The sequence below is a fragment of the Corvus brachyrhynchos genome, unplaced genomic scaffold, assembly GCF_000691975.1.
Source record: "Corvus brachyrhynchos isolate BGI_N302 unplaced genomic scaffold, ASM69197v1 scaffold162, whole genome shotgun sequence".
Taxonomy (NCBI): domain Eukaryota; kingdom Metazoa; phylum Chordata; class Aves; order Passeriformes; family Corvidae; genus Corvus; species Corvus brachyrhynchos.
Genome location: NW_008236696.1, coordinates 3,070,797 through 3,094,499, shown reverse-complemented (window position 1 = coordinate 3,094,499; position 23,703 = coordinate 3,070,797). Strand labels below are relative to the sequence as shown.

The 23,703-nt window shown below is 45.6% G+C and overlaps 1 protein-coding gene across 11 annotated transcripts in view; it reads right to left on the bottom strand.

The window, feature by feature from the left end:
* The window catches only part of LOC103625095 (calcium-activated potassium channel subunit beta-2), a 143,043-nt gene that overhangs the window by 5,608 nt on the left and 113,732 nt on the right, over window positions 1–23,703 (bottom strand). For 6 of the 11 annotated variants that reach the window (XM_017726906.1, XM_017726909.1, XM_017726911.1 and 3 more), the window contains 3 exons: window positions 11,023–11,133; window positions 4,857–5,027; window positions 2,208–2,403 (listed from right to left, as the gene is read on the bottom strand). In XM_017726906.1, coding sequence (XP_017582395.1) covers window positions 2,208–2,403; window positions 4,857–5,027; window positions 11,023–11,133 — 478 coding nt within the window. The remainder of the gene's footprint in view (window positions 1–2,207; window positions 2,404–4,856; window positions 5,028–11,022; window positions 11,134–23,703) is intronic. The other 5 variants (XM_017726910.1, XM_017726908.1, XM_017726913.1 and 2 more) reach the window with 3 other exon arrangements.

Sequence of the window (23,703 nt, the reverse complement as noted above, 5' to 3'; positions counted from 1 at the left end):
AGAGGAGAGAGATGGGCTCCAGGTGTTGCTTTGTGTGTGTGTGGGTGCTCAGCAAAGCAGAGAGCTTGGTGGAGGGGTGCTGACCTTTTCAAGGTCACTGGTGTTGGCCTTGGAGTGTCAGGACAGTGCTCTGTGTTGTTCACAGTCATGTCAGAGCTCAGTGAGCCAGGCACTGGTTTTTTTATTTTGTTTATTTGGCAAGGGGAAAGACAGAGAACACAGATCTGAGTAGGTGGATGGAGAGAGACAGCTGGCACCCAACTGGAGCATCACCGTGCAGTGCTGCTCAGGACTGCTTTCCTGCTGCATGGGGGATGCTCTCTGGCCAGGGAAGAGGGAAAGCATATCTGGAGTGATGAGATAGGTTGTGCTGATTTGAACTTGGAAACTCTGCGGATCTGAGCCATGAGCAAGAAGCCAGGTATTTTATAGACGTTGCAAACTTCCACTCAAAACTGCTTTTGAATTCAGGTCACATAGCCAGCAGCATGTCAGGAAAACTTAGGAATTCTCCTGAGAGCAGAGCTTAACCTGTAAAACAACCTTGGGCTGGAGAAGTATTAATTGTGCCTACACTAAATTAAGAGGAGGTGGCATCTGGGGGAATTTCAAAGTCCATTTCAGCAAGCAAAAATTATCAATAACAATGTGGAGATTTATGCTGAATCTCTTGATTTATTTGAATCAGTGGAGCATAGAGATTTATCTGATCTCTTTTAATCAAATTGAGGCGTGCACATCATGATTTTGCTTGTGCCCCAGCAGGAAGTGGGGTCTGTCCTGCCTCAGGCTTCACACGCAATGAGTGCCTCTTCCTGCACTAATGCCAGAGCAGAGGGGAAAAAGAGGGGACTCTTCTCCATTTCATACTTCACATCCAGAGGACTCCATCTCTCAGTCATGGGAGTTAATTATCCAGCAGAATAAGCAGCCTAGTGCAACCATGCCGTGCTTTGACTAAATTTAATATCACTTCATCTTAATATGCAGAAGTAATTTGGTCTACTGAACGGCTGCCATAAATAGAAACACAATAGGTTACGTTGTCAGCAGCCTGAAACGGGGCTGTGCTGTTCCGGGGTGTGCTTTGCCAAGCGCCCACAGTTTGGGGTTCAGTGACCTTGGATAATCAAGCAGTTAATGCAGATCTGGCACCTGTAAGTCTAATGATTCCACTGCGCGCCTGCTCACTCCAGCTTGTATTCTCACAGATACCGGTGCTGTCAACACGAGAAAAGGAAGGTGGGGAGAGGGACAATTCCCTGTCCCATCCTGCGGTTCTTTGTGGAAGGAGCGCGGAGCCACCTGCGAGGGCGGGCACTGGCCGGGAGTGATGCACAGCCCCAGGCCAGCCACACAGCTGTGACTGCCCCTGGAGAGGACGCGCCTTCTCTGCATCGGCTGCCTCGCTACAGCCTCCAGACAGGAGCTGTCTCCATCCCACCTGGATGGCGTTACGCTGGAGCGTGTACGTGCAGAGGCAGAGAGGGGAATTCTTCAGACTTGCTTAAGATAATTCTTTAAGATCAATGTCTGGAATCAGGGAAGTTGTGCTGTAAAGATGGGGTGACTCCTTGGCTTATTCACTCCCCAAAGCCAGGCCTTTTGTTTTTGTGCTGCTGCTTTTATCTTGGCAGTCGTCACTCAGCAAACTTTCAGGAACTTTGCAGGGTAAGTGCTGTGCCTGGACCCCAGCAGCTCAGCTGACCTCAGTGGAGCTGCTCAGGTGCAGAGCTTGTCACCAGAGATGGAGATGGACTCTTGTCTCTCCCTGCCACCTTGCCTGGCCTCGCAGAAAGGAGTATCCATTCTCACTGCCACATGGATGCTCCCTGCACATTTCTAGGGGTGTTCACCGTCATGGGGAGCCATGCCTGGGTGGGAAGTGACTTGTCCACAGCTCCATGAGAATATCAGTGTGACAAGTGCTCTGTGCTCCCCTGCTCTTGTAAAGCACTTGCAAAGGACGAGGGAGGCTCCCGTCCTTGGGGCACAGCACCCTCTGTGGAATGGATGGAGGCAGAAAGCTGCCCCTCTCCAGACACATGAGCTCAGTTTGTGCACTGATTTCTGCTTTCTCTGCTCTGTATTTACCAGTGAAGCAGGAGCTGGAAGCCTTATATTGATTTAAAGTGAGGAATGGATATAATGAGATGAGAAGCCCTCCAGAAACCCATTTAGGAACAAATTTTATTTTGTGCTCCTACCTCAGAATTAATTTTCATTGTTTCTTCAGTGTGGTAGAGTAGAAGCTTCTGGCCAGAAGAGGTGAGATTAACATACACCTGCAGGCAGGGGTACTGAGAGATTTTCCAGCACTCTGGACCGCAGTTAAATGAGCAGTTGAAGGTTTCTGTGATGGATGCATTGAGAAGCGAGCACTGAGTCTCTTCTGTCCAGACACTAAACAGGAAAAAAAGAGAAATTAGAGCATGGCAAGAATAGGCAAATAAGCACTAAAGCCATCTCAGGATTCCCATCAGAGATATACTGGGGGCGTCTTAAAGGAGAGGCTACGTGTTGCAGGGCATTGAGCAAAGCCTGGGCTGTCTCATGTCACACATCACAGAGAGTGTTTTATTCTGTAGTACCCAAAGTTTAGCCTTTGGGCACAAAACTACCCTATTCACCTATGCCTGTGTATAAATGAAAAGTGAACTGGAACTTTGACCCTGAAGAAGGTATATTTGAAAGGATGTCAAGCAGAGAGAGAAGAAAACTGAGCTGCTTGCGCTGGGGAGAGCATGACCCACACAGTCGTGCATGACAAGACACCCTGAGCCAAGACTTGATGGTTAACTAAAAGTCCAGGTCAATTTAAAGAGAAGGTTGAGAGCACAGTTTTGAATTAGCAGGGTATATATTCTCACATGCACGAAGACACAGGATCTCACGAGTGGTACCTCATGCAGCCGTACCTATGGGAAAGCTTTTCCTAGTGGCAGCTCGCTCAGTTTTCTGTAAGTTAAGTCAGTGGTTGTAACTTTTCTGGAGGATTTCGTCTTATCTCCAATTCACCAGAGGCTAAAACTGGAATGATGGAGCCTGGCTGTGCACTAGTAATGTTCACGAGCATGTATTTAAAAATCTACAGCTGTGTTTTCCTTGGGGAAAGGGCAAAAAGCCCTTGTGGGCTGGGGGAAGGTTTCACCCAGGGTTCCCTTTTAATCGTGTTCAGCCCCTCAACTCGCTCCCAGTGTGGCTGTCCTACCCTACGATGAAGGGGATGAGGGTCTGCTTGCCCCTCACAAAACCGATGAGAGGCTTTACATAGTAAGTGATATCAAAGATTTCTGACTAATTCTATTGCTGTTTTGCTTTAGCAGTAATTCTGCTTGTATATTCCGTTTCACATTTATATTAAATTATGCTATGTTTTCTGGGGGGAAATGGAATGAAAGGATCTTTTTCCCCTCACAGGCAGTGTTTGTTGAAGGGGTATTGCTGTGAAAGAGAAGAACCCCTGAGGAGATCTGGCTGTGTGAAAAAAAGTGACAGCAAGGACTCCTGGGTTGTCTTCTCCTCACTTTCACCTTTCTGGCTGCTGTTTTATTCATGCAGGGGGGTAATAAGGTAACACCTACCCACCACAGACTTGTGAAGATGGAATAGTTGATACTTTGCAGGTGCTTTGATATCTTCTGGCAATTCTTTTTCCACGTATCTTACAATATAAATCAACTCCTTCCGCGTGAGCAATTTTGACCTTAGCAGCCTCTGCAATTGACCCTGATATTGCTGAAAGGGCTGGGAGAGCAATTTGGAAGAGCAAATGCTCTTGGAAACTTAACAGGTCTTCATCTCAGTTTTCAAAATCTAAATTTTGCCTTGATTTAAAACAGGACAAATAACTTTATCACACAAATAAGATGCTGCCAATCAGTACAGCTCATCCTCATCTGTATTCCTTGTCACTGCAGGGTCAAGAGGCAATATTCTCATGCATGTGCACCAGTATATTTGAGGATGCTCATACCTGTTAACTGTAGGCACTTATTGCATGTGCCTAAAGAAGAAGCCTGTGGAGTTTAACCCAAAGTGTGCCAGGTATGTACCCCTGCCTTAGTGTGGTTTGGGGCACGGCAGACTAATATTTTGATGCCTCGTTACACATTTTTCATTCTCCTAGCTCCACAAATCAGGGCAGAAAAAAACCACCCCTGACAGCTTTATTGCAGTCTGTGCTGGATTTTAAATACAGCTGATGCTTGAAAACTGATTACAAATGTTGTTAATGAATCACAGGACAAACTCTGTGCTCGGTGGCAGAGGAGGAAGACAGAGACAGCCTCAGAAAAATTAAGTGCAGTGCAGGAATGATGAAAGATGGTCTTCCACTTTCAGCAGATTACTATCATGAGGATTTCACTTCTTAAAATTAAATTAATAACCAACATGGAAAGCTACATGTTATAAAGAGCTTGATTTCTTTCCCAAATTAATTCTCCATCCTTCATTTGGAAGTGTGCTGTTTTCCAAGGCTGAATATTATTTTTTGCTCTTTTGTCCTGAGTCTGGGCTTTGCAGCAACAGCTCCTGAGAAGCTTATAAGTTCAGCAGACTGCAGGCCAGCTGATATGGGTATTATACTGTTGTTAAACTGTGCCAAGTCTAAAGCCTGTGGATCAAGATTTTGTCAAACAGGAATCTAATTCTTCCCTCACTTTATGCCAGTATTACTCAAATTGCTTTTCACTGTGGCTGTGCCTGATTTATATTGGGGCAAGGAAGTGCAGGGTCAAGCTTATGTTGACCAAAGGAAAAATTATAAAACTTTAATAAAAAGAGTCAAAAGAATAAGGCACATGAAGTCAGCTGGAGCAGGGGTGTGAGACCAGGGACGACCATGAAATTACCTTTGCATGTAGGACCGTAGCAGCGTGATTCCCAGCAGGAAGTACATCATGATAGAGCACACCATCATGGCCAGCCCGAGGAGTATGGCCCGGTCTTCTCCAGCTTTTAGGGCTGTGACTGTTTTCCTTTTGTCCAGTAGGTCGTGATCCCTGATTTTTTGGTAAATATTTCTGAGGTTGAAAATAATACATTCTTATGTGAAGTTCATATTTAATCATCAATGCAACCTCTACAGGGTGGGCAGTTCCACCTCCATACCCATCTCATGGAGAGAAAGGCTTAAAGGTCCTCAGGTGTCCTTTTTCAACGGATTCACTCTGACCTGGTGGAAACTTATTCATCTCTAAAATAAATAACAGCCATTTCTGAAAAGGTAAAAACCCCTTACAGCAAATAAAAAAGTTAGACACTTGTGCCAGCTCAGTAAATCGTTCTTTGGAACAGCCTCTTTGGCTCAGTAGAACTATTCCAGAGGTGCCTTTGACCTGCCAGTGCCATCTTAGGCCACCAGAAGATGTTCAGTCTTTTCTGCAACTGGATAGGGTAACAGGTCTTATGTTACCACATGTAGGATATAGCCTGAAGAAAGTCATCATTAATATTATCTGAAAGGACCATGCTCTCTTTTGATTCACTACTATTGTTTTGGGCTATTGTTTTGGGCAATTTTCTGCCCTGAGCGTGACTCAAAGCTCATGAAACACTGTGGGGATTTTGCAGTTGATTTCTGTGTTTTTTTTTTTATTGAAATCTTATTTACTTTATTCATAAAACAGCTTTTTGGAAGCCCAGTTACTCATTACAGTGAAAACCCTCTCAGAGAATTATCCACCAGAGCTATTTGTTCTGGGATTAAAAAAAAAAGAAAAAAAAAAAAAGAAAAGGAAGATACAACAAACCATTCCCCCTTCAGCAGAGAGTCCTTTGCATTTTCTAACCATAAGTCCTTCTTTCATCTCCGAGCCTTTGATGATTCAATGGGTCATGAGGACACAATGGTGGAGAAGGAAATATTTGAGTACATTTCAAACACACTCAAACTTTGTGGGTTTAAAATGTACTTACAGACCTGAGGCTGGTCAAAATCTCCTGTGTTTTCTGTTATGGTTCTTTTGAATCATCCAGGCAGCACCCGAAGCATGTGAACCGCACACCTCTGAGCCCTGGCACCACCATAACATGGACACAGTAGTACACGTGGGAGAAGTTCCTCTTCCACTGTCTGCAAAATGGCAGGTGAGCAACATCAACGTCACTTTGGGCTCGAGCAAACCCACCACTCGTTTAAGCTGAAGCCACCAAGTTTCACTCACCCGTGGAAAAAAAATTCACTGAGTCAGACCAACCAGAGAACTTACATTGACTATTAAGGACAAAGAAATAGAGAGAAGACAGATGTAAAATCATACATAAACACAGTAGAAGCAACAGCAAAAAATATGTTTAATCATAGACTCCATGAGACTGGAACTGAATTTCTATTTAGATGATGAGTCACAGTCAGGAAAAGCACATATGGTGTGGGGTTTTATAGCAAAATCTTGCTTAGATGGTACTGCAGTCAATAGTCTCCTGTGCCTAAGAACCCTTGAGGTTTTTTTATGTAATTTAAATCTTTAGATGTCCATGGTTTCTCTTCAAAACCATCCTTTAAAACTTGTCAGTGTTTTCCTAGTTGGAAATGAAATGGTAATTCAGCCTGTCAAGATTTTCTCTGCTGTTCAGGAGAAAAAATATATTGTAAGCTGGCAGATGCAATTGCCTTCAAAGAAGTAATGTAGAGTAATAACCTAATGTTACTTTTCTATTATTATTTATCAAACTGTATTTAACTGCTGCTGTTAGGATTTGCATTGCTCCCAAATGGAAGCAGACAGGAAGGCAGAGATTGTCATGTAGTTCCAGCACATTAAATGATCACACAGCATAACTTATGTCAACGTGGAGGCATAAAACAGGCCCAGTGCAATCACTCACTAATGTCATAGGATATAAAAGGGATACAAATGGACAATTTAAAAACAAATAGCTAATTGAGATTGGTTACAAGTGCTTCCCATGTGGCCTTGAGCCAAGGAACATGCCATAAGAGGGAAAAAAAAGGGTGGACTGAAGGGTGTGTGGTGGAAATGAGTTACCTGGCAAGGGTGACTGGTGACCACCTGCCAGGTGCATCTTCCAAGCTCACCTACCATAGGAAATAAAACTAAAGAAGGCTCTGCCTCAGAGGTCAGGCTTGGAGCACTGCTTCCATTGCTCTTCTGTAAATATTTGTTATTCAAAGCCCTGAGCAACAGCAAAGTGATGCCTGGTACACCTCACTGAGGGCTTTTTCCCCTGAATCCCTGCCAGGAGTCAGCCAGCCTGGTGACCCTCCCCGGGCAGGTGGTGGTGTGGCACATGCCAGCCCATGACAGCAGTCCTGCCACAGCACAGGAGACAGCACTGAGCAGCCCTCCCTCCTCCTCCTCCTCACACTTGTGCCTGCACTGGGGAGGTGTAAATCCTCTCCGTGTGATACTGGGAACATCTGCTGTCACAAAACTTCACACTTTTGCCCCTTAGAGCCCTGGTTTCGGGAACAAAATATGTTGTGCCCAGTATTTGGCCAGTGGCAGGGCAGCCCCAGCAGCTCCCTCGCTGGGGCAGCAGCAGTACCCTGCACAAGGGTGTGCAGCCGTGTCGGGGTGGGCTTGGGCACCTGTGAACTCTTGGCACAGCTCAGGGGCCTCTCTCTGCTCGGTCAGCTGGAAGAATGCCGTGCTTAGCTGGCTGATTTTGGATCCCAGAGCTGCACAGCCACAGTCAGCTGCCTCTGTGCTGTGTTTAAGTACAGATCGCTGCATCCCAGACTCTCTCGTCCGGGTGACTCCGTCTAATACTTGTGGTTACTTGGGATAGCTCCTCATACGACCTCAAGGGGGGCTGGTTGTTTTTAAAGAAGTCCCAGCTGTCAGAACATGGGGTCTCCCCACCGTGTGCAAAGACATTTAATAGGAAGCAAGCCTCCAAGGAGAAAAGGTCTTTTTGCACTTGGTTGTTTCCAAACTGAAGTTCTCCCCTGCTAAATTTCCACGTCCTTTTTGCCAAGTTGCTCAGAGAATAAGGGTTGGCTGCTCTCCCTGGGCTCAGATGCCAGAGAGGAAATCTCAGCCGTGACTGTGCCTGCTGGGGACAGAGCAGAGATTTCCCTCTCCACGTTCCTGCACAGCAGCAGTGCTGGGATCCCTCTGCAATGTGGTCAGCAGATCCTTCTGTATCTCCTGCTCCAAAATGAGCAGTACTAGGAGCTCTGTAAAGAGTGTTAAGTGTCCTCACGGGAAAGCTAGGATAACCAGGCACCTGCAATTACGTTATTTATTTCAAATAAACACAAATTACCTACCTTCAAAGCCCTCCCCTGGCAAAGAGACCATGGTGTGACACAGAGGGAGACCTTGCCTCCTCTGGCACCACGCAGTTGTGGGGCTTGTCAGACAGGAGTTGCCTGCCTGCCTGAATAATTCAGAATGACTTTGAATTCCCATTCACTTCTCTACTATCACAGTGGTTATGCAGATGTCACTCAGATTACCTCACGGTGAGGTGTTTACTGATATCAGAAATCCTTGAATGCAATGGTCAGATACTAGTCCTGCATCTTACCTGCAGAATTCCCTGTGCTCAGGGATTTTTCTGCTCAGAAGCCAACTTCTTTACATTTTTCTTTACAGGTATGTTTGGCTGCATCGGTTTTTGCTAGTAGACCTATGGCAACAGGAAATATCTCTGGAGCTCTCAGAATAGACTCAGTGATAGTTGTAGAAGGATTCCTATAGATATTAACATATTTGCTCACTCAGTTCCTTCCCTCTTCCTGACCAGGCTGGACAAAACTGAACCAAACCAAACCAGTGCCTTGTGTTTCCAATGGTTGCAATGTTGTGCAGAGCCTCTTTGACAGCTGAGAAAGAATGAGGGCTTGACTAGTTTTTCAAAGCATAAAATGTGGCAGCTGGGGAATTGTTGATGGCTAAAATGGCAATGAAATACAGATATTTTGGTGCTGATCCTGCAAAAAGAGACGCCTGAGAGATACCTTCCACCCAGGCAGAGGTGATTCCTCTAGAGCAAGTGACTCATTGCAGCACAGTTAATATTATGGTGCAATCCCTGAAAATTCTGTGGTCGTAGCATATGTTGGGTGACAAGTTTGCTGATCCATATGACAATCTTCCTGTCTGAAGGTTAAAGAAAAAAATCCCTAGGAAAGGGTCATTTAAGGTGAGTCATTTCTCTACAAGGCACCACCTGTTGGATATAATGATGGCACTGGTGACCTTACATGTGTTAAAATCACTGCCAGACACTGGAGGATGAGTTTCTCCCACTAACAGCACTTGCTCTGTGTTCACACCTCTCCTCTGCTGCCATCAGTCCTCAGGCTGCCATCAACACTCTCTTACTTCCATCTTCTTTTCCTCCCTTTCTCTCCTGCATTTTATTAATCACTCACAAGATACAAAGAAGTCCTTCTGTAGAGCTCTACAGACTCTCTTAGGAAACAAACCCACCCAATGGCTTGTCAAGATATCTGAATTTACCATGGCTGGTGTGTAGGCACAGAGATACTGCTCCCTTTTTCCCTGTTTCTGCAGGCAGGCAGGGATGAGCTCTGCCTGGGTTTATACTGACCAGACTCTGGTGAGCCCTCAGCCCAACTTCAAGGCATGGTGAGAGTCAAAGGCTGTGCAAATCAGGAGTACATGGCTTCCAGCCAGCCCAAAGTGTGGGTAGATATCTCCTCCAAGTGTCTAACCTTGGACCATGACTGTGTCCTAACGTAGAAGAATATTAGCCTGGGGAAAATTTGATTAAAGAAGAGACTTGCAGAAGTACAGGAGGCATTTAGACAACCAGCCTCAATGAAAGTTCATGCTGCCAAGCTGGCCTTTTTGTCTTCAAAATATCTGTTTGGGATCAGATAATCCAAAGAGCTGAACACCTATGCAATCTTTGCAGAAACATTTAGTGAATCGGCCAATTTTCCAAAGAATCTCAGGGTCCTGAGGGTAGCTCTGCTCCTGAATTCAGGAGTGCATTTTCCCAAGCAGATGCCAGAAGTAATGTCTCATTAGAATTACTGAAGGGTGTGTTTCACTAATTGTCACTGTAGATACATTGATATCCATTTTTGTTTCACTGGAGTCTGACTTTTTGTGATTACACTTAATAATGACTGCAAGAGGAACGGAAGAAGAGGTGGGAAGGGGCAAAGGAAAGAAAAGAACGGCAAATGTGTCCTTGTTGTGACAAGACAAGCTGTCCAGCAAATCTTACTACAAAGGAGAGGGATTTTGGAATGATGAGTCTGAGCATTACCGACAATTGCTCTTTCATCATTGATATTTAACTTCTTTCGTTCCCAGCTGAGCACTGCCTTTGTCTGTGGACTTCAAACCTCTCCTTCCCTTCCCTTCTCTTTGGCATATTTCCCTGCTCCCCTGGGAGATCCGGTAACTCATTTATTCCTCTGTCTGCTTCAGCCTGTTCCCTCCAGCAACACCACTCAAGTGGGCTGGTGAGACACCAGCTCACTTTCAAGCAGCTTAACAACCCCCAGCTACTGCGCAATGTGTTGCACACACCCTCATCCTCACGTGTGCACGTGTGTAACCAGAAAACATTTCTGGCAGCTGGAAGCATCCTCCAGATGTGTAACAGCTGTGTGGGGCAGTGATCTGGCTGGGGGACAGGAAGCACTGTGTTTGTGTGCTGTCCGGAGGGGGTGCAGGGCCAGTGTGGGTGATGGCTGGAAGCAGGACACCTGCAAAAAGTATAAAGGCTTCACAGGGCTTGGAGCTGGGGCTGCACACCTGTGGCTGGGCATTAGTGTGCTTTTAAACCTGTGCTGACCTCAGAGATGGTCACGGTGTGTTGCTCATGTCCTGAGAACAAGGAAGACTTTGGCCGTGGCTCTGGGATTGCCCCTCTGCTCTGTTTTGGCTTGGCACAGTAACCCTGGCACTCCTGTGCCTGGTGGAGCAGCAGCCGGGGTTGTGAAGCACAGGAAGGACAGCCTTTGCATCCCTCCTACTTCTCCAGTGCCACCACTGGGGAGAAGCTACGGGCCACACCCATAAATATTCAAACCCATAAGAGACAGTCAGCACAGGTGCCGTTTACCTTTTCTCATCATGTCTGTAAGATGTAGATCCCCGGCCACTGGTCCAAATAAACATTTTAGAGGGTTGCCCAGTGTTGGCTCTGCTCGCTGCAGTGGGACGATGGAAGGACCTGGGGGAAGAGGGATAATGTTTGTCACAGCCCATCCAACATGGCAGAGCACACAATATCCAGCATGCCAGATCCCCTGTGGCCATGCCCAGCGTGCTCTGAAGATGGACCATGTGTTAACTCGAGGTGAGATGTAAAATAATGGGGATGAGAGATCCGTGTGTGAGAATGGAGAATAGATCCCTTTAGTCCCACTGGCAAAAGGCGAGGCTGGCTAATCAGGCTTGGCTGTGCTCCACACTGCAAAGGATTCGCACCACGGGCAAGAAATCATCAGTAGTTTAAGAAAAGGTAATATCTGTGTCCAATGTTCTTATGGCAGTATTTTTTGGGGACAAAATGGCTATTGTTTCAGCACATGCACACTCATTACAGATATTTTGTTGTTCTGCAGCTCTCCTTAAGGTGAGGCTCTCAGGGAAGGTGTCAGAATGAGGCACAGGTATGAGATGTAAATGCGACATTTTGTGGAAGTGTAACCCATATGACAAAGATATCTTTTCCCATGGAGAAATTCCTATCCTGAGGCCATTTGGCCAGACCAGTTAGATCCCTGCCCAAGAATTCTTTGTTTCACTGCAGGGTATGAGACCTGCTGCCTTCTCTCAGGGGCTCAGGCTATATTGGACCTGCTAGTGGGGCTATGGCTCCCCTCGTAGCCTCTTTTAATTTCTTCTGATTTTAGTGAGGCCCAGTTAAAAATCTCCATCTCTGAGAATTGGGCCATTCTTATGAGGGCCGTATTTTGCATTATTTCACAGCACAATACTTTGTGTTTTTAATGCATTCAGATAAAAGCTTAAGGAAAAAAAATAAAAAGAAATATTCCAGATACCAAATACTTCATTGTGAAGTTTTTCATACACTGGAGGCCATTCTTTAGCTCACTGAAGAATAAACCTGATGGCTGATGCTGTCAGCAGAGAAGGCACATGATCTGAGAAAGTCTGTAATGTCACTGTCTCCATAATCATGCAAAGGGCTAATTTCAATATTTGCATAGTGGTGAACCAGGAGAATACTTAAATACTATAGAGGTGGCTGCAGGGGAAGACTGACATGGACAAGAGCCAAAATCCATCCTTGTACAGACAGGCTGATGGGTGCTGATGGACTGGGCACTCCACCTGGAGTCAGCCCAGAGCCCCCACCACAGGGTCCATGACACAGCCCCAGGCCAAATTCACACCCTGGCTGGGCAGCTGGATGGGCAAACTGGCCAAACTGGTGTTCCTGCCACCTCCTCCCTGCTGGGATCCTGCTTCCATGCTCAGAGATGCTGGCTTGGGACTGGGACCTGCAGACAAGGACCAGTCCTTTCCCTGATTCTGTGGTCATCACTGCAGTCTGAAGGCCAAGAACAACTCTGTTCTTTCCTTACAACCACTGTAGTCAATTACTGGGGAATAAACTACAAGATGAGGCACTTCTTCTCTGAAATAACTATAGTAAAGTAGCATCTGCTGGGATCTAATCAATACAGCCAAAACGAAGTGTTTTTATAGTGATATTGGTCAGAAATTTCACTTGTAAGACCTTGAGCCAAATCCTCACACTGCTGGGTAAGATTTCATCCACATTACCTCAGACAACACCACAGTGACCACCCAGCTGGTGCTTCTGCTCCAAGCCATACAGGAGGGGTCAGACAAACTACCCAAGGGCCACATCAGATTCTGGACTGAGCCTGTCCCAGGCTGAGTCCCTTAATGCTGGAAAATAAAATTATATATTTGCCATTGCACCCTTTAGGATGTCACACATGACAGGAAAGTCTGGCTGGTTGTGCTGCCACAGCCTGAGTGGTCCCAGAGCCATCAGGAGACGGTGATGGATGCTATTAGAGAGGCTGTTCTTAATTAAGCAAAACTTAGGCACACATTAGAGGTGATCAGCAGCTTCTGCCACCTGTCTGAGCCTACAGGGACACTCAGGCAGGACTCCCTGGGTAGCAAGGCAGATTTATAAGCTCCAGAGCAAAGTGCAGGAGCACTGCTGGGCTGTGAGCTGGGTCAGGGCATCTGTCCCACTGAGGGGATGCCAGAGAAGGAAAAGGAATGCTTCTCTTCCCAGTGAAGTGGGAGTGATTTCAGACTCCCTTATAGTGCCAGTGCCCTGGAGCAGTCCATATGTGACAGCTTTAATGCTGCCTGCTTCATTAGTTGAGAAATCCAAGCTAACTACCACTATTTAACACACAATTGCGCACCTAATTTTGTGTAAAATTGTAACACTGATGACATCATAATGCTGCTCCAGACGTGGACATAAGTGACTGACGTCCATGGTTCCTTCAGACAGGGGTTAGATGTCAGATGAAAATCTTTTGTGCACCAGCAACAATACAACCTCCCCAAGACCCATCTTTGAAGGCCTTTGGAGGATTCATAACCTCCGAAGTTGCAACCTACATGAGCATGCCCTGCCCCATCAGGTCAGTTAGGAAACTTCCATGCCTTTCTCCCATCCTGGGTAAGTCCCTGGGCAGGATTGAGAACTTTGTTCCTTCCCTGCCCCCTCTCTCTTTTCTGAGAAAACAAGTATCACTACTTTTTCTTGGCTTTTTTTTCCCCATTGTTTTTTAGAGTCAGCTGCTGGCAACTTATTTTTATCATGCAACAAGTAATCAGCCTGTGAAACTCATTACTGCAGGATGTGAGCCTCGCATTCGGAGTGGATTGTGTAATTGCTTGAACAGACGGAGAACCTAAAGTCACGACAATACCTGTTAAAAACAGTGGAGAAGAGATGCTTCAAGCTGCTTTTTGACTGTTTGGATTCTGTGGGGGATATTCCTGTAAGGCAGGTTGTCCACATACTGCTGTACTTGATGTGACTTTTGTTAGTCAGGATGCTGGGTGGGACTCTGGGCTTTCTGCCTGACCTTGCCTGAACTTCTCTGTCTCCTTCACTCTTTACACAGTGTGGCATCAATGCAGTTGTCTCTTGACACAGTTGCTACAGAGACAGGCAAGGAGGCCAAGCTTTGGTTTTTACAAAACACACCTCATTCTTCATATCTGAGTCTATTCTGAGTAAATGCTCAAGGTTAAAGGCAGAAATGCAGAGTAAAGAGTGCACAGTCTGGTACAAATACATGAGTCTGTGATGCTGTCCCACTCCTCCCATCTTCTCCTGTTCTCATCCTCCTCTTGAACATTACCTTCTGGTGGATTTCATGGAACTCACTAGAAAATCTGACAAGATTTCTACTTTTTCAGCTATTGCGAGACGAAGACTTGAGATAGCTCTTACAAGATTAGAACTATTCTGCCCTGTCCTAAGGAGTATCAACATGTCCACCTAACAGCAACCACCTGACTGAGGATTTCAGTGTGAAGAAAACACACCAGGATAGCATTTGCTTCAAATTGCTCCAGAAAAGGATGTAGTTCCAAGGGTGAATCACAAAATCCCTTAGCTGGTACCTTGGGGACTATATTATATGCTCTGTTGTCCTCACTTTCACCCTGGGTTGGCTGCTCTCCTCCCTCTGTCTTCAGTTTGTGTCATGACTGGTATAAAAGTCCCTTACCTCCAGGTCCCCAGAGCTGTGAACAGCCAAAGAGACATGTTGCAGACCATGTTTTTGGATGGAAAGCTGGCTTTTATATGTGTGTTTGCTTGTCATTGCCTCTGTCTACGTTTATGTTAATTATAGGTTTTCTGAGACCCTGGAGAGCCATTTATGATACCATCTAATGAGCTTTTTTCCCCCTTATGACATTTCATTTCCTGGGCAATGTGGCCACTGTAAAAAGAGAAGCACTTGCATTAATTTTTCCTCATAAAAGACACCCTGAGTAATCAAAAGGCAACAAAAGCTAAATATTCACCTAAAGATACAATCACTGACCACCTCAACTCTGTCTGAATATACCCACATCCACCCTGTCCATGCTGACAAATCCTGGATGCTTTATCCCATTATTTCCTGGCCAGAGGATTCATTTGAACCCCAATGCAGTTCTCTGGAAACCCCAAAGTTTTCCTGCTAGTCCACATGTTAACCTCTCCCTGTGCCACCACACAGCTGCCAGTGCCAGTTCTTGGACAGATGGGTCAGTTGCTGTTGAGTGATGGGAAATATTTGGTCTCTCATGCCTGAATAGACCCTTTTTTGGTGTGGTCCCACCCACCATCACCCATGAGAAAAGGAAGAGACTGAAACCAGACATCAAAGACAACCTGCAAGGAACAACCTGCAGTTGTTCACTTTGAGGTGAATTTACCGAATATGGACAATTAGACTTTGTGTCCCAATAGGTCTTACCCGTGCCTCTGTCTGGTGATAGAATGTTCTCTTGTAGCTTTGATGAGCCAGAAAACAGGGAAAAGTGGTGTGTGATGAAGGATGGGAGAATAAATAAAATAGCCTGTTGAATTTTTGATGTAAAGTGTAGCCTGACTGGAGGGTAGCCTGGCTTTCAGGTACCTTGGAAGAGCATGGAAGAGTTTCCCAGGCAGAGTGATGGAAGTAACTATTGTATTAAGATGCTCCTGTCTGATTCAGGAAATGATCCAGGGCAGTTTTCCAGTCCCGGTATTGAAAGAATGAAAGAGCTGTACCTAGAACCCTTGTCTGCATCCAAAACAAGAGAGAAAACACACACCAAGGACAGAATTAAGCTAACTCACAAAAGAAATACATCTGCATTAGCAGAAGACAGTCACCACTTAGGGAACATTTAATGCTCTGGCAGCAGCAGCTCTGAATTGAGAAGCAGCAAAAGCAACATCAAAGGATGAATTTGTGCCTCGTGAGGGAACTTTGGTGCTCTGCAGCTGATGGGTGTGGGGCAGGACAGAGTGACACTAATTGCTGCTCTTGTTGCAGCATCTCAGGAGCTCCAGCTGTACTGACAGACTACTTCAACCAGCAGATGACCTTGAATCTGGGGTTCCTCCTTATGGCAAGGGGAAAATGGACAATGGGCAGCTGGTGCTAATATACTGACATGAGTATAAGAAGACTGATGGTTAATGATGCTTCATTAATGATTCACCTCTATTTCTGACCCTGCTCCAAAATCCCCACAGAGCTAAGAGCTGAGCTCTCCCTCTAGATTTTAAGTTGAATGAGGGAGACATCCTGGACATAGAGTGGTCTTTCTGGGCTCCCATGTCACAGACACATCTAGGACATTCCAAAGGAGGAGAATGGGGCTGCTGGTGACAACAGAAGCCATCGCATGGAGGTGCAAAACACAGTGTGTGGAACATAGTGAAATTTAAGTATGTTTTCTAAGGCAATAATTCTTTAAAATTGAAGTCATTCTTGGCAATTGTTGATTCCCTCTTTCCAGTATATACAGGAGAAAGAGAGGTATTCAGAAAGGCTGAGGTATCTGTATCTCCCTGCTACATAACAGTATGTTCACACTTCAAAATTAAATATTCCAACGTAACCTTTGAATCTTCTGTGTTTCCATCTCATGATGGTTTTCTCTCCGGTGCGGACTTTCTGTGTTTTGAAAAAGTTTCAAGCCTTTCTATTTACTGATGCCCTTCATCCCTAGGCTTCCCCTTTCCCAAGAACTACCTTCCTAGTACAAGCAGCCCATCCAGCATGGCTGTAGACTTTATAGCCTTTATTCTTCTTGATCTTTTTACCTTTAACTTCCTTCCCCAATTTTCTTATTTTTTTCCCAAGTGTCTCTTCCTATACATTACTATCCCAGTGATAACTTTCACTCACCTTGGCCACACTGCACTAGTCTCAATTACTCTGATGTAGTTGATTGAAACTGCAACTTTTGAAGAAATTCCTGGGTGCCCAGTTCAGCTACAAAGGAGGGAGCTACTGCCTGTCATTGCAAGCAAGAGACTCACAACTTCTCTTCTTTGGTGACCTTTTGGTTGCCTTGGAGTCTGGCACTATGGCCTCAGCTTCCTTGTCTGTACAAGAGAGGTGCTGGTGCCACCAGGGTACCTGGCAGAGGACGCTTTCAGGCCATCTCCAGGGGCCAGAGCACGTAGTGAAGAGCCAGCCCTTGCTACCATCCTCATGCTTTGGTGCTGGTGAGTTTGCAATCCAAGCACGAGGCAATGCCTCTCTTGGCACATTGCAGTCATGAGGATCAACATTTGTGAGGAACAGCTGAACATAATTGTCCACTTTGCCTGTCAGGATTCTGCAAACATTTTTAGCTTTCTGTGCTGAATTTGAATTTACGTAGCAAGTGACACATTGGACAAGCACTATATTCATCATCTCAGCTGCTCCCTGGCTTCAGAGAGGGGCACAATCTGCCTCTAAAATGGGGTTGGTTCTGGGAGGGGGTGTGGCAGTGCAAGGGCAGGGTCGCCTCCCTACAATCTGCTTCTACCCAGCTGAGCCAAGAGAGTTTTATAGGGAGATCTACTCTGCCAAAGACCAGGTAGTCTGATGGAGAAGGATTCTGGGGGTAAGGAGGAAGGCAGTGAAAGTGCTGCACTACCTCACTTGATGCTCTCCTTTAAATCTTAACACAGTCCTCTGCAATGGCAGAGGGATATATCACCTTGGGTGCTGCTCTGCACCAGAAGGGCTGTACAGCCCTGGGCCAGGCTGGCTGGGGAAGAGCATGTGGGTGGCAGTGAGGAGGTTCTGTTGCTCATGGTTATGCCCTGATAAACCCAGTGGGAGATGGAGATGGGGTGAGAGAAAGGAGATGGAGGCACACTGGTCCATGCTGAGGTCAGTCTCTTTGATGGTCATCAAGAGGGAGTGACCTTCTCCCCAGCTGAGATTCTGTGAGTACCTACTGGACCAGACCTTAAAGAACGGTCTTCTGGATACTAATAAATCTATTTCTAAGAGTAATTTGTTGCACAGTGGGAGCTGAATGCCTCTGACTACACTGAAGTGAGGTGGCTTCAGACTTGACTCCTATGTCCACTCACCACTGTCAGCTCAGGAACCTCGGATTTACACCCCAAGTATGAAGAAACAGGGTGTTGGCAGTGCTGTTTTAGAGGTGATGAACAGAAGCACAGAGGCTGCTGAGACTTGGCCAAAGGCTCTCAGGAAGTCTGTGGTGGTTGTAGTTGAAAAAACAGCCTGAAAATGGTGGACAACCACCTTCCACCCAGTGAGGAGGAGGGAGGAGAGCCAGACGTGTACAGACTTCTATGTCAGAGAGCAAAGGCAGAGCCTTGCTATGTGGTTGAGCCAAATCCCATCCATGGGGAAGCCCTGTCCAGCTTTGTGCAATTGTGCCTCAGCTTTACACCCCTCCAGGGAAGTTGATCTGAGAAGGACATGGCTTTTAAATGTCCCCGAAGAGGGTTTTGCTTCACACTAAAATACTGGCAGTGTGTTTGAGGTAGGAGCACAGGGAGAGGAAGAGTGATGTGCTTCTGGGGACACAGAGGACACCAGCAGCTTTTAGGGAAACCATGAAGGAGAAGCATACTGCATGAGTGATGTGGCTGGGGAGAGAGGTGAGGGCAGAGAAAGATAAACAGATGCAAAGTAACACCCAGAGGAAAAGCACAAACAGGCAGGGCAGATACGTCAGGAGTGGCTTTTCTGTCACCTAATTCCTTGAGCGGGTCAATCATCCTTTATCTCCTTTGAGTCAGTCCCTGTGCCATGGAGAGCACCAGCCAGAACAAAGCAAAGGCAGAGGAGAGCTGAAACTACTGCCCAGCAGGAAGTGAATGCTCTGGCACTATTTATTTTTGAGTCTGCATTTGGATTAGCTGTAAAGAGCTATGTGGATAACCAAGCAGGCAATTACAGCTGGGACGTGCTGCTCATGAATGGAAACAGCTCCAATCTGCTCAGGTCATATTGAAATTCTAATTCAGTTAGATTTCTTTAGTTACAGTGCTCAGCACAGACACTAAAAGAGATGGGATTAGAAAATAAATACAACACTTATGTTGCCTTTGGTCTGTCTTCTGTGCTCCCCTTTCCCTCCTACCCTCCCCAGTTTTAGCTGTTGTCTGACTTTATTTTCTGTGGTAAAATACAGCAGTCTGCAGTTAGTCTTCTTGTTAATTTTTATGAGCATCTGGCAGAGGGCAGCTGGCTGGACCTGTACTCTGCTGAGGGGTGGGCAGTCAGCACCAGTACAAAGCCACTGTTGCAGCTTCTCATGTCCCATCTTACTAAAGACCACCACCCAGAGACATCTGTTCATACTGCAAAGGTACAGGTGTGACACAGAGACTCAGAGCAGAGCAAAGACATGATTTACAAAAGCTCTTCCCTGGTGTCATCCCTGGTTCAGACAAGTACTCCAGCCTGCAATGCTCACCCAGTAAGCAGGTTGGCTCTCTGCTTTGTGAAAGCTACTTTACTGTTGCAGGCAACCACTTTTGCACTGTGTTTGTGCAGGCAAGTTCCTAAAAGATCTGATCCAAAACAGTGAGAAGGGAAGAGAGGATTGGGTGTGCTGGATCAGCCCTGCCAATGTGACCTGGAAATTCAATCAAATGACTTAACTCTGTGCTGCTGGCTTAGTTTCTCTGTCTGTCAGTGAAAAATGTTGTATTACATCTGCTGACATATTCAAGGAATAGATGAGATCTAAATGTCAGAAACTGCCTGATTGGAGGAATAGGAGGAGCTTGAGTGTGTAGCTCCAGCTGACAGGCAGTTGTGTTCCTCCCCAACTGGTCTCAGACCTGCTGGAGGACCTCTGAAAGTAGAGGAATGTCTACAGGTAGGTTGTGAATAGTTCTGGAACATCAGCTTAGAAACCTGGTTAAGACAGACACTGGATAGAAATCACTTGTCTCCCTTGAAACTAAGGAAAGGGCTTGATGGAGAAAGACAGTTGTAATACCCAATATTACTGACACTGAGTCATGGAGCTGTGAAATAAGCAACTCTCTGGTAAAAACAAACACCCAGCTTGGTTCTCACGAGCATCTTTCCTCTTTGTCTTATTACAAAAGGGTAAATTTTGCATCATAAGCACTCTGCAGTGGCTTGTCATCCTTTCAGAACACAAACTTCACCATCTGTAGCCCTCTTAGTTGAATATGATCAATTGCTGTGTCAGATTCCCAAAACCAAAATTTTGTGCTCAAGTGCTGTAGAAAAGTTCCAGACATATTTTTTTTCCTGCATGCATTTCACATAATTTTCACAGAATTTAAAATTTTTATGTCCTTATTTTTTAAAATGTAATTCTGTAGGTGCAGCTGCCTATTGGCTCCTGAGTCTAAGTCATTTGCAACACAGCTACAACTCTGTGGACCTTTGAACTCACACATGTGCCCCTGGAGATCCCTGTTTGCTTTGACTGATTGCTTTTTTCTGATTAGTGGCAAGGAACTGTTGTTTTAACAATGAACTCAGTATTAAGACAGTAATTCAGTGGAAGGGAGTTCTCTCCATTGAGTAATTCTACTGTTGACAGCAAAATAGAACAACTCTTGGGAATAATGTGGTAGTAATATTTCTAGTGACCTTTAAGCATGGCTAATGCTTGCCAGCTGGGGACCTCTGCTCATGTATGACCAGGTATCTTCTGTAATAGTCTGTGGAGTGATGTTAAGGATGTCTAAGCCACGTATTAGGGACAGAAGCCAACTGGCTGATTGGAAGAACAGTACAAATACCTAATTCCTGCAGGGCAGGTACATGTCCCAGACAACCATTTCCAGTGCAAGAAGAAGGAAACCTTTCTAGTGGAGTCATTTGTGATTAGGACACAGATCAAATCCAGCCTGATGAGCAAGGCAGGGAGAAAGTGGGAAACTAAGTGGGTCACATTAAGGCAGAGTGTTAGAAAGATAAGGACCACAACCTGAAAGAGAGTAGTGGTGTGCCCACACAAGAGAGGGCAGGAACAACAGCAGATTGCAGCAAGATAGCAATGAACTGCACAAAGCAGTGGTGTGAGCTGGATGGGAAATCTGGTAAGGCGAGGAGTCGATTGACTGCTGAGATGAGGATGATGCACTGGGCTTAGCACAGTGCTGCACCAAGTCAAAACACCAGGTGTAAACTCTAAAGCACCTGCTCTGCAGATGAGTTCAGTGTGTGATATGCTGGATGATACAGATGCAGATTCAGCCTCTTTGGAAAACAATAGCTCGGGTCTTCATGAATCTCCTTACAGATATGTTCTTGTAGTATATTTTAGCAGAAAACCAATTTTTCTTGGAAGTCAGGAAAAAAGATAGTGAGAAAGAACAAAAGCAAAGTCTCTTTAAAACAGGAGTGTGCATGTGCCCTCAATGCAGCTTTGAACAAAAAAGGGAACAAAATCTCTGAGGGCAGTGGAGCACGGTGAACAATGAAGGGGCCATGTCCACGAAACAAAACCCCAATGTATTTCTGGTCTCATAACTGGTGTAGAAATGAAAGCAATGGTAGAAGCAGGCACAGATGCTTCCATTCCTCATATGACAATAATGTGTATTAATTACTGCAAAGCATCCAACTCTGAACAATGTCACTGCAGTGCTATTACTGTTGAAAAGTACTGAGCTTCCAAGGAGGTGAATGTCTTTTTCTCTCCCTAATCATGATTACTTGGCTTAGTACTTGGGCCAAGCTTCTATTTAACCAAGATAAATGGATATTTCCAAAACAAGCAAGTTAACACTATGCATCACATTATTACCCTCCTCACAGATTTCTTGCCTTGTGTGCTATTTTACTCAGCTGCTAAACACAAGTAACAATAAGAAGGAGGAACTGTGCAGGATTCTATATGTGTTAAAGGTATAATATAAATAAATCTGGTTTTGAGCATTATTTTGTCATATTCTGTGACAGCATTTTCCCTTGATCAGTGTAACATAACAACATCATTTTGTCCTATAATTTCTCTTCCTTGAAACATGAGCATCCACTCCACATTTTTGCAGACACCACCAGCCTATCTGACTAATATTTTATTGTTTCCTGCTTGGAATTCTTATTTATCATTTAAGTTGATGTGCCAGCACTGTAGGTTAACATTCAGAAGAGCAGATGGGGAATTAGAGACAAAACTTCTGTCAGTGATGACGGGACTTCCATGCCTCATTTCCCCCAGGGCATAGTGAGTGTTTTCCTTTTCAACAGTGCTGGGCAAAACTGCCTTAAGGAATGGGTGGCAGCAAAGCTGTGAGCTGGCAACACACTGAAATTGTCAGGCTGCAGGAATAGATTTTGGGTTGCTGGGCTATTCGTGGGAAGTTATTTTGTAATAGCTCTGGGAAGATACCCATCTCAGTACTGGAGTTCCAGTGCAAGCTACACAGTGAGAATTGCCACTCTGGGAGAGCCAGTGAGAGGTCTGGCACCGAACAGCTTCTCCCCTACAAGCGGGTACACCTGACCGCATCTGGCTGTGCTGACCAGGGCAGGCTGCAGATCCAGGAGAGGTCCTAATTCAGGTCTCTAAACTCTCTAAATCCCACTATTTCAGCACCATCCTGATCCCCACCACTGCTGGGGAGAACCTCAAGGTTGTGCATGGGCAGCTCAGGGAGGGTGGGTTTCTTCCCACCTGCCTCCCACAGCTTTACACAGGGGCAGTGTCCAGGACAGGCCACGTGTCCCATGTGTGGATGTGTGAGGTCCACGCATGTACCTTCCTTCAGGGAAAAAGCCCCCACTTTCCTCCAGCAGCTCTGTGCACCACCCCCTTTCTGAGGCTCAGGGGAAGCTCGTTTGTGTGTTGGGGACCAACACTTAGAGTAAGAAGGACCTCCCAAAGCGCAAAGTGGTTCATGTGCTGCAGGCTCAAAAACACCTCACCACCAAGGAGTCAGAGCCAGAGGAACATCCCACCTCTGTTTTGGGGACACTTTCAAGCTGGAGAGCCCTGTGGCACCTCCCTGGGATCAATCACCTCTCCACACTGCTGGCTTTGTCATGGGCCGTGCTGCTGATGCTGGCCAGCGGCCACCCAGCAGTTGCTGAATGACAGGAACGATCAGGATCAAGGCAGAAATCACTGTCCTAACACACCAAATGCCACAGGGGAGAATAAAAACATATTCTGGCTGCTAAAATGTGCACTGAAGACACATAGGAGACCTGCCCAGAGAGCAAGAGCTTGCCCCTATCCTTGAGTGCCACACAGATGGGATCTGTTCAAATAATTCCCACAGATACAGCCTGCACCATCTCACCTTCCCTGGTCTCTGTCTCTAAGGTGTCCATCATTTGGCCAACCTCCACCCACCTTCTTCCAAACAACAAAAGGCTTTTACTCAGCGTTTGATACTGCCACTAATGAAACAAGAAAATAGATGCTGAAAATCAGACCATAGGTGTTATGTCTGTATTCTCTGCTCTTTAGGAAAGTTTAACAATTAAATGTTAATTTTCTCCCAAATTGATGTTTCTGTGGACGTTCTTCCTGCCTCCATCTCTCTTAAGAACCTCTGAGCCTCAGTGATCATGTGAATTACATTTGAATCAAAATGCAGAAAAACTGTGTTGTCACATTGACCTTGAAATCCCAAAGTCCATTTCCATTATAAAGGTGCTTTACAGCAGAGCTTGTGATTGAGGAGGCTGCTAAGGTAACCAAAAATGGTTTTCATATGGAGATATTCCCTTGCTCCTAAAAGCTGGTGTTGGAATTCTTCAAACTGTTTGGATCATTTAAGCAGACATACCTGTAGGGA